Genomic DNA, 11137 nt, shown 5'->3' with positions numbered 1-11137 from the left:
GATGGTGAGTAGGACGGAGAAGTTGGAGAGTATGAGGGAGATGTTGGAGAATAGTTTGGGCTGGTAGGGGTGTAATTAGGGGAAGTAGGCGAGTAGGATGGTGAAGTTGGGCTGTAAGATGGAGAGGTTGGGGAGTAACTGGGGGAGGTTGGGGTGTAGTTGGGTGACGTTGGGCTGTAACTTGGGGATGTCGGAGAATAAGAGGGCGATGTCGGTGAGTAAGACGGCGATGTAGGGGAATAAGATGGCGATGTAGGGGAATAAGACGGCGAGGTAGGGGAATAAGACGGCGAGGTAGGGGAATAGGATGGGGATGTAGGGCTGTAGCTAGGTGACGTGGGGCTGTAGCTAGGTGAGGTAGGGGAATAAGATGGTGAAGTTGGAGAATAGGAAGGTGAAGTTGGAGAATAACTTGGAGATGTTGGAGAATAACTTGGAGATGTTGGAGAATAAGACGGAGACGTTGGGGAGTAGGATGGAGAGGTGGGAGAATATGATGGAGATGTTGGGCTGTAGTTGGGGCTGGTTGGCGAGTATGACGGAGAAGTTGGAGAATAAGATGGTGACGTTGGTGAATAGCCTGGGCTCTGCGGTGTGTATCCTCCAGGGGAGCGTGGCTCATAGGCTGGAGACGTAGGAGAATAATTTGGAGACATGGCACCACCTACAGGAGCAGAAAAGTAGATGCAAAATATTTAAAAGAACAAACCGTACCAGGTCAATTCAGTGTAAAAAGGTTTTTGGAAGAATGAAATTAGCTTAAAAATGGGAAATAGAAATAAGCTTACCTGGAGAGGGAATGTAAGGGCTGGCTGGTCCAGGAGAACCAGGAGAGCCAGGTGTAGGAGACCAGGCAGGGGAATAGCCTGGTGAGAAGCCACTTGCATCAGATGCAGCACTGGGTGAGAAACCTGCTGCCCCAGGAGTCATTCCACTTCCTGAATGTGTAAAAGAGCAAAATGATTAAACAGTGAACAGAATGGAGTATAGGGACTGCAACTGTAAATTTATGGGCCATATTCCTTACAGTTTAAACAAACTAATAATTTAGGCAATCAATAATATTGATCAAAATTACACTGCACTCACCCACACTAGGTGACCAGGCACCATAAGCTGGGGTAGCACCTGTGTTCCAGGGAGTCATGGCAGGAGACATGCTACTCATGGGACTGGGAGCAGACCCAAAGAACATTCCTGTTGCTGTGAAGGGGAAAGAAAACATTGAAAGTCTTGGGGGCAAGCTAGACGGCCAACTGTTTTTAAAACAAAGAAACCAATTTAGATATAGGAATATACTTTAACGTGAGACTTACGTCCAGCTACACTGATCCCAGGAATGTTGGTGGGGATCTCCATACCATATTTGCACTTCTCAGCATCCAGCAGCAGGTCAAAGCAACCAGTGCCAGCAGGTGCCAACTGTCCCAGCATAATGTTTTCAGATACTCCCTTCATAGGATCACATTCTCCATGAGATGATGCTTCCATCAATACATCCACCTACACGCGGAACATGTTCAAACAGTTAAACAAAACCTCCCTTCCCACATCAAGTACCCCATGGAAATCTAAGGTATATTTATGCGACTGTAAGAGCGTTAACTATGTTCAACTGTTTCTCACCGTCTCTTCAAACGAGCACTTCATGAGTGGTCCTGTGTCTTGTCTGTTGATGCCGTGACGCGTGATGGCCATCAGATGACCTCTGCAGGTCATTGTGTCACAAAGCAGGGCAAGGTGACGGTAGTTGACATATGAACCATCAAAAGAGATGACATGGTACAATTCTCTCTCTAGTGCCTTGCGCACTGCTTCAATACCAAGCACCTATAGATAAGACAATAAATGTATTCAAATCAAAAGGAGCTGCCATGCATTTAACTTGCTACCAACATCCTATAATTCTAACCATCTTTTCTGCTAAAGATTAAGGCAAACAAACTTACAGTAAAGATCTCCACAATGTCGTTGGAGGTGGTTCTCACAGGGTCTACATCTTTCTCACTGAGGACTCTCATGAGACTGACACCATCTGTCTCCAAAATCCATTCCTGCAGAGCCTTAAACTCACCATCCTCTGTGATTATGATCTTTTTCTTGTTGTCTGTCTGAGGAAGATGCATGTATACCTATAGGAAAGGAATAAGTGTAAGTTCAAAACAAATGAACAACTTAAGAATCAGACTGTTCAAGAATTCACAACCAACTGAAAAAATGCAGCAGCCTGATTTACTATTTATATTGTGTAGTTCACTTCTTATAGCTAAAGCCATCTTACCTTGCTGATCTGTTCAATGCCTTGAAGGGTCATGTCAGTCAGCATGTTGGACTCAATGCATCGCAAAAACACGTCATCGTCCATCTTATCTACCACTTCCTCATCCTGGACGAAGGAACAAAATATGGAAAGTCAGGAGATGCAACTTGCTATGTAGTGCTAAAAAGGTAATGTCTTTGATCATTGAATGTCATGATCAAAAACTCACCTCCTGGAACTTATTCTCATCACTGTTCATGATTCTGATTCGCAGCACAAGTTTCTCAGCATTATCATCATTGAAGATACAGTTCAGATCATCACCAAATCCTGATAGATGGAAGCAGATATTTAAGTGATACTTCATAGAGCATAAAATCTACTGCAATTTTATTTTGGGGTGAGGGGATTAAATTCTGAGCTTACATGGTACATTGCCAAACCCACGTGTCTCATTTAACCTCACCTGCATTGATCTTTTCAGCAATCTGTTCCATGGTTAGCTTGCGGTCAGTCATATGTTTGCGGTCAAGCTCAATACGCAGCAGCCACGGTGATATGCGGGTCACGTCAAAGTCAGGCATCTCATAGTAAACGTTCACCCACTCCTGATCCTCAGCCACTACTGTGCTCTGTGGGTTGGGGTCATAGTAGATGGCCGTGTTGGCAGTGACTTTGCGCAACGTGGTGTGCTCTAGACGACACAGGATGTCTTTGGCTCGCTCTGCATCACGAGCTGCCTGACCCAATAGGAACACAGTGAGGGAAGGCGTCTTGGGACGTTTCGAGATGTTGATCAGCTCTTTGAGTCGAGGCACACCTAAAGTGACGTTCTTGGCAGACACACCAGCATAATGGAAGGTGTTCAGGGTCATCTGGGTGGCAGGCTCTCCCAGAGACTGCGCAGCCAGAGCACCAACCATTTCACCTGGGTGAACCTAAATAGGATTGTTAAGATTAGCAGTTGGTTAGGGATGTCAATATATTTCCTAAACATCTTAAAGTACACCGCCAATGACACTATATATGATACACCAGCTGGAGTCTGTGTAATACATGACTTAGTCACCTGGCACTTATATACTATTCAGTACTTACTATAGACTGATTGAACTTTGTTTCAATCTCCCCTAGAAGCCACTCAAAGGCCTCTGTGCTAAGGCGAAATTCCTCTGTCATTCGTCTGGAGCAAAGGGTAGAGCGCAGATGTATGTTGAATAGCAATGTGGCATTTTGCTGAGCCTGCTTGCTTAAAGGGTCATCACCATTCACAATTATCAGCTTTCTACTCAGCTCATGGACACCTGCATGACAGAAGAGAATAGAGCAGGGATGTGGACAGATTAGTACGTATTAGACCAACAAACAACCAAGACAAGGCTACTGCCATGCACCTACAGTAAGCATACACCAATATTCTTATTACTGATTTAATGGGTAAAGAAGATACATGAGGATTCATGTTCTATAGTTTTCATAGCACTGAATTTAAACTAAATATTTTGAAAACTTGTGAACACTGAATAAAGCATTCTGTCAACGTGTTACTGGGGGAGATCTGTGACCCGCTGTAAATCCACAGCATCATTTATATAGCACCCACACGCCACGTGACTGCATTTAACTAAGGGGCCTGGGTCGTATTAAGTACCTGAAGTATTACTCTTCAGAAAAATCTGAATGCATTTCAGGGAAATACTTACAAACCAGTGTCAAAATAAACACAAATCAGCTCGTTTTATTTGCTACTGAGAGAAATTTCAGTTACGTACCCTCTACCACTCTTAAAGGATTGAGATCGGTAGGAGTTCGTGGATTGATGCGGAAAATCTTTTGTGCATTCCAGATCATTCTGGCCAGATTGCATGGCAGAACCACCTGCAGAAGGGTGGAAAATACAGGAAAGAGGGAGTAAACAACAAAAAAACTACACAAGTCATGTACATTTATATTTAACTACAATAACCAATTTGCATGTGAACTTAAGGCAACACTCGTTATGGTCATTATTTTTGTTTCAGCTCTCCCTAAATTTGCAGACTGTAATTCATTTCTACAGCACTGTCCTGAAATCAAGGGAGAGGGATGGGGCTGGTTTCCTACCCACATCCAAAAGTTGGATAGTGCACTTTCTGCAGTGCTGAGCCTGGAGTAGGAACAGGGACTATTCCCACTATTGTAGGGGAGAGAAGCATTACAATGATTATGAAACTATAATTAGTACGTTGCTATAAATTTTACAGACCTTGCTATCCCCAGTTGGGAAAATGGCTCTTAAGATCTCTCGGTCTTCCTTCATCTTCTCAAATTCCTTCTCTAGAGCACTCTGTACATGTGCGTTGGTCATTACATCCTTCAGCACGTCTTCCTGTAGGGTGCGTCTGAGAGCTCTCTCATTGGTGTAGTCAAACTTGAACCTTTCAAATTAAGAGGTTGAAGGTTCAGTTCATGATATCATAGATGACCACAGGCTTTAGTACATACTGACAGCCAACAAGCATGAGACCACCTGCAAACCTAGACCTGCAAACTCACTTTTTCTCAAAAGCTTTGTTGGAGGGCTTTAGTGTGGCCATGTTCTGGAACTCCACAGCCTCCCCTGCCAGACCATCTTCTCCGTATCTCAGTTGCACCACCTGGTTAATAGAGTTCCTCACAGTAGCATCATACTTCACCATGATAGATTCCATAGATTTGATCAGACGACGCTGAATGTAACCTGAAAAAAAAGCAAGACATGAAAATTTAGTAGTCGTAAGTGCAAAAGAGCTTTACACAGAATTTAAAAGGCCACATCGTCTGTTGTAAGCTGAGATAAGGAACAACTATACCTGTCTCTGCAGTTTTCACAGCTGTGTCGATCAGACCTTCTCTTCCTCCCATAGCGTGGAAGAAAAACTCTGTGGGTGTGAGCCCAGCCAGGTAGGAGTTCTCCACAAACCCTCTACTTTCTGGACCATAGTCATCTTTGATGAAGTGAGGAAGAGTGCGATGCTTAAAACCGAACGGAATTCGCTTACCCTCAACGTTCTGCTGCCCCACCACAGCAATAACCTACGTGTTGAAAGGAGGAAATAAATGAGGCTTCATCCAAACATTAAACTTCACACATGTAAAAGACCCTTTTTGGCCAATTACTTCTGATATGAAAACTCACCTGAGAAATGTTAATTTTGGATCCTTTAGATCCAGCCACCACCATGGACTTGAAGTTGTTGTACTCAGACAGTGATTTCTGGGCAGAAGATCCAGTTTTGTCTCGAGCATCGTTCAGAATACGGTTGACCTGGTTCTCAAAGGTCTGCCTCAGGGTGTTACCTGGAGTAGGCTCCAGTTCATTGTTATGTGCCTTCTCAATGACCTGAGGAAAAAATGGATGACAGTAGGAAGGTAAGTGCAAAAAATTTAAGAGTGGGAGCAAGATTTTTAGTAAACTTCTAGGAAAAGCATAAAGACTCTAGAAAGCTACCTCAATCACATCTTGCTTGGCCTTCTTGATAGTGTTCTGAATGTCAAGATATGTCTTAGCATCAGCAATGGAGTCTCCAATACCAATGGAGTGACCTGTGAGAGAATAACATAAGAATTAAATTAAAAAGGAATAAACTTATTGATTTAATAAATAAATAAAAGGGAGGCACAAATATTATTCATCTATTCTCTTACCCTCAATCAGCAACCAGTTGTTCACTACAGTTTGAATGTTTGAGTAGAAAAGGCGAGTAATATCATGCCCCATTTCCAGGTATGAAATGTGGACAAGGGAACCAGCAGAGGTACCTAGGGACTTCTTACAGAGGATCCCCATGATCAACTCCCCATTCTCCACAATTACCTGAAACAGCAACAAGGGGCTTTGTAAGAATATCGCCCACTAGTGGCATTTCAAAAGACATGTTCATAAGAGATCAAGTGTGTTATTAATCTCACTGGAGTGACTTGAATGTGTGCCAGTGGCATTTCCAAAAACTGACTGAACTCTACCTTTGTGTCTCCAGGTGAAATATGCTTATAGGGGCCACTGTCCTCATCATCTGGATGTGTACTGTGTGTGCGAATGACGTTGATATGGCCTGGGATGATCAAGCTGAAGATCTGCTTGCCAGTCCAAAGTGGTCTTGGCTTCAAGATGGCTGGTTGTGGCACTTTACCATCCCAAGTAGAGAGGAACATCAGAAGATTCATCACTTCACCCTGGTCAAAGCACATAATGGACAAAGTTAAAAGGGCCCCATCTGATGACTACATCAGAACTATATTAATTAACTACATACTCAGAGTCCAGTTACACTGCACTGAGGGCATATGACATTACATTCTGTAAATAAACTGAATTGCTGCGAGAATTACCCCCCCCCCCCCTCCCTCCCCCCCCCCCTCCCCCCCCCAGAAGACATCTCTCTTTGTGAACTTGCGAACAGCAGTGAGTGTGTCCTGCACAATACCCATGACGGGTCTGTTGGACTGGGGTGTGACAATCATACGAGGTACCATAGCCAGTTCCTGGATCTCAGCACGAGTCTCCAGCGACTGTGGTAAGTGCAGGTTCATCTCATCCCCATCAAAGTCAGCATTGTATGGAGTTGTTACACTAGAGAACAGGAGGTAAAATGCTTATGGATATTTGTCAAGACACTCAACTCTACACTTCATGTAGTGATAAAACACATTTCAGCTATATCACAATCACAAAGCTCACCTGAGGTTGAGTCGAAACGTTGACCAGGGCAGAATTCGAACCCTGTGACCCATCATAGACATTTTGTGCAAGGTGGGCTGTCTGTTGAAAATGACGATATCACCATCACACATATGACGTTCCACCTGTTAAAGCACAAGATAGAGAGGCACCATTCTAACCAAAATGACAAACATGTTTGAAATAAGACATCTTATGAAACAAATGGCAGGCAACACCCTACTTTATATCCAATCTGAAGATGTAGGTCACTTGGTTTGGGGTGGAATCGAAGGTCAATCCTGTCTCCATTGTCACGGATGATGTACTTGGCTCCTGGGTACTGACTGTTACCTCTTCTCACAAGCTCCTGAAGCCTGCAAATTTTGAAGCACCAAGTATTTAGAAATTGACAAGAACCGTCGCCAATTCCAGTAGTCTAAGATTAATTTCTCATAAGTTGTTTTCAGTTAAGTAAATCCGGTGACATGCAAAATCCAGATGGAGGACAGGAGGTGAGGAGAAGAGAGGAAAAATTAAGAAGGAAGTCGTGGAGTCTATTGTGTTAGTTTAGGCGAAAGTGCAAGAGAAATGTACAAATAAATCATATGTTGTAAATTATATTATAGAAAGTTGCCATTGTTTTAATTGTTCACTCTCACAAACATCAACTTTTAAATTGTAATTGATACAAGCTCTTCATTGTTACTCAGTTGAAATAAGTTTAAGTGCCAATAAACAGGCATCAAGACCGTGTGACAGCGCTCCCTGTGTATAATAGAAATCACTTACTGTCCTCCATTCACAAATACGTGACATATATAAACCACTTTTTGAAAAGACAATTTTTAAATAAATAGAATTAAAATACCCCCCCTCGAAAAAAAATAAAACCCAACACAAAAACAAAAAAACCTGTGTTACCTGTCGATGTTAAATGGTGTAACAATTTCTGGAAAGGTCATGTTGGCAGCGATGGAGCGAGGGACGCCCACCTGATCAATCTGCAGGTTGGGGTCAGGGGTAATGACTGTTCTGGCTGAAAAGTCGACACGCTTTCCCATGAGGTTACCTCTCACTCGTCCCTCTTTACCCTTTAGCCTCTGCTTGATGGATTTGAGTGGGCGGCCTGATTTTTGCATTGCCTGAAATCATGGTTATAGGTGTTTTAAGCCTAAAATCAATGCTATTCAAAAACTGCAATACATGACCTACTGTGTAAATTCAGTTTTACATAAACATTTTAGACAACATATAAACACGTCTTACTCTAGGTAAGCCAGGCAGCTCGTTGTCCACCATAGTGGCCACATGGAACTGCAGAAGCTTGACATCTTCCGCTATAACATGTGCAGCAGCTCCGCTCTGTTCATTCCGTCGCAGTTGGTTATTAATTTTCACAATGTCAGCCAACTTGTGTGTCAAATCATCCTGAAAAATTTAACACAAACGGTCGGTATATTCTTATACACACACCTGTGTTGGTTACATCCTGGACTGCTCTAAACTCTTCACAAATTAAAGAGGTTACCTGGTTTCTAGCAGATCCCTGCATGACGACAGCAGGTCGAACAGCGAGTGGGGGCACAGGCAACACTGTGACGATCATCCATTCAGGCCGTGCGTATTTGGGGTCCATGCCCAGGATTATATCCTCCTCATCAGAGATACGTTTGAAAATTTCATGGACACGCTCAGGGCTAAGGAGAATCTTTTTCTCCTGAGAGTCTTCATTCACATGCTTCCATTCAGCATAGAGCTCCAGGCCTGAGCGACGAATACGTGGCTGGTATCGCCCACAGCCACCATGTCCCTGTCAAAATCCATAAAATAACATCAGTAAATAAAAATTCACTCTTTAGGAAAATGACAGAAATTCTCTTGTTGGATCATTGAGGCCTCAGGTTATGTTCTGTATTTTACAGTACCTTCTCCTTTGTAATGTCCTCATCATTCTCCTGCTGCTCAACTCCAAACTTGTTGTCCATTTCCTCTCCACCCTCACAGATGTTTTTGCCTTTACACAGGTCATACACATGGGTCAGACGCTTTCGTGGCTGGCCTTTTGACTTTGACAGGATGTCTTTGATCTTTGGGTTATTCTGTAAAAGAATGCATAAAAGGGCAAAGTTTTCATCATACAGCAAAACCGAGAAATGGTCACTCATTTTTCTAAAACATATGTAGATTCATCACACAACATACACAATGGTCAAGTACAATACATACCGCATCAACCAGTAACTTGGAGCAAAAAAAACAGACGCAGCGGAGCACTTTCATGATCTTTGATATGAATCCAACATGAAAGACTGGTTTAGCCAACTCAATGTGACCAAAGTGACCAGGGCATTCTGTCATGTTTCCTGTAGGATGTATGCATCCACAAATCAGTTCACAATCTCCAGGTACAGATTTGTATAATACACACAAGTTAATAACTATGAAGAGAATGGTGTTTTAAAAGAAACATTATGCACCTGCACATGTTTGACACCGGCCAGACCGCTCAATGACCCCCTGCCGGGGGTCCATGAGACCGCCCAGTTTTGGGCGGCCACCTTCTGTGGTTTCAGGGTACTTAATGCCCCCTTCCGTAACGGACATCCGTTTCTGCAAAGAGATGCACAATTTATAGCCATTCGCTGTCTATAAATATTATGTTAGTGCATAACCCCTGAGGATTCACCAGGAACAGCTGTGTACAAACAACTTTTCATTGTGGTGAATTTGTTTCTCTTTTTTAAAAAGTTATAAATTTATTTTCAAAAGAGTCAGTTTAATATCTGTAACAACCTCAAACATTCCTTAAAATAATAAGTTCTTGAAAATATTTCCTTTAATAATGCTATATTCTACCTAAAATATGATTAGACTCAATTGATCAATTTATTTAAAACTGAAATATATAATATATAAATTGTATAAAAAAGAGCATGCATAATATTTTTCATATGTGTCTTTATTGTCAGAAACGATGGATGGAAAACAGATGACTTTGGGCCTATCAGAAATATGCTTAAATGTGAACAAGGATATTCATAATGCATTGTTGAACTGATAGCACTTTATAGATCCCTTAAAAGGTTTTAAGAATTACATAAAACTAGTTAGTTTCTACATTCTTTATGCATTTAACAGAGGGAAACTGACAAATTACCGTTATACTAGTCTATATGAAGCTGATTAAACATACAAAATGAAAAAGAAAACGGGAAATTGAGCAAATTTTGGGATTTAACTGGACATAGTATGTGCTCAGTTGGCAAGCAACATGTCACTGTTGCCCTTTTAGCCTGGCTTAAGAAAAATCTTATAACTATTAACCTATCCACTAAAATTAAACCACCCCAAAACCCTTAAGTAAAGGCAATGTTACGTGGTTCTCTCACTTTTGCAGCTAAAGCCCAAATTATTTAAGAGCATTTGTTCATATCTGAGCAAACTTTCCTACAACGTGGATCATGGGCTGGCTAAGAAGCTAAGCTAACTATAAGACAGTCGCAGCGAAAACACCATATTTGTGTTCTAACTGACCAAACGCTAATAAACAGTTATGTTACTGCTGTCTAAAGAATTAATAGAGAATACCCCTCCCAAAAGGCAAGAGACCTACAAGCTCATCTGGGCTGAGGATGCCGAACTGAACTCTCTTGATGAGGCGCAGTGGGCATGCGCTGTCGCTGGAAGGCGGTCCGTGCATCCTGTGTCTATTCAAAGAGACGCGTCCTCCCTCGACACGCCGCTTTCAAACAGGGAACAGCACTCAAACGCCACCAAGACTCTCTCCTGGCACCCAAAAGGTGGCCGGAACCCGTCCGACGGCGGCTTCCCCACTGATCAGCGCGCTTCGGTACCCCAATGTGCCTATTTATTTATGTTTATTAATATACTACATAAACTACCGGCTAGACCCTTCCCTCTTCCTGATCTAGACTCCGGTGCGCTCTAAGCGCAACTGAGAGAAAACTGCTCCCACACGACTTTATATAGACTGCATGTGTCGCTACGGGTTCGCGTACACCCAAAAGCAGGGGCAAGACACTCCGTGGGCTGGCTCCGAAACGACGTTACTTCACGTTCATTGGTCGCGGGGCATGCGTAGCCGAATTATTCATAAGTACAGCCGCACGACCAATGATTTCTCGCCGTGAGGAGCTTAACGCGAGAAAGGCGGGAAAATTAGCTTGGAGACATCC

At 42.7% G+C, this 11137-nt stretch overlaps 1 protein-coding gene across 1 annotated transcript; it reads right to left on the bottom strand.

The window, feature by feature from the left end:
* Positions 1–5: 5 nt before the first annotated feature.
* Positions 6–10848, bottom strand: LOC136685332 (DNA-directed RNA polymerase II subunit RPB1-like; the record flags this gene model as incomplete). The annotated part of the gene is made up of 28 exons (XM_066659352.1): positions 10555–10848; positions 9419–9551; positions 9168–9304; positions 8867–9040; positions 8470–8751; positions 8208–8369; positions 7863–8083; positions 7183–7315; positions 6960–7084; positions 6651–6851; positions 6245–6464; positions 5927–6095; positions 5730–5824; positions 5418–5621; positions 5092–5314; positions 4796–4979; positions 4506–4677; positions 4033–4138; positions 3359–3564; positions 2727–3198; positions 2490–2590; positions 2282–2386; positions 1950–2132; positions 1627–1830; positions 1317–1503; positions 1090–1203; positions 789–938; positions 6–664 (listed from the first exon to the last, which is right to left on the bottom strand). Coding segments are annotated over exons 1-28 (5409 nt in total), but the record flags the coding sequence as incomplete, so codon positions are not given.
* Positions 10849–11137: the final 289 nt, after the last annotated feature.

Source organism: Hoplias malabaricus, unplaced genomic scaffold (genome assembly GCF_029633855.1).
Source record: "Hoplias malabaricus isolate fHopMal1 unplaced genomic scaffold, fHopMal1.hap1 scaffold_589, whole genome shotgun sequence".
Taxonomy (NCBI): Eukaryota; Metazoa; Chordata; class Actinopteri; order Characiformes; family Erythrinidae; genus Hoplias; species Hoplias malabaricus.
The sequence above is the reverse complement of the archived record's forward strand: the minus strand, read 5'-3'. Positions and strand labels throughout refer to the sequence as shown.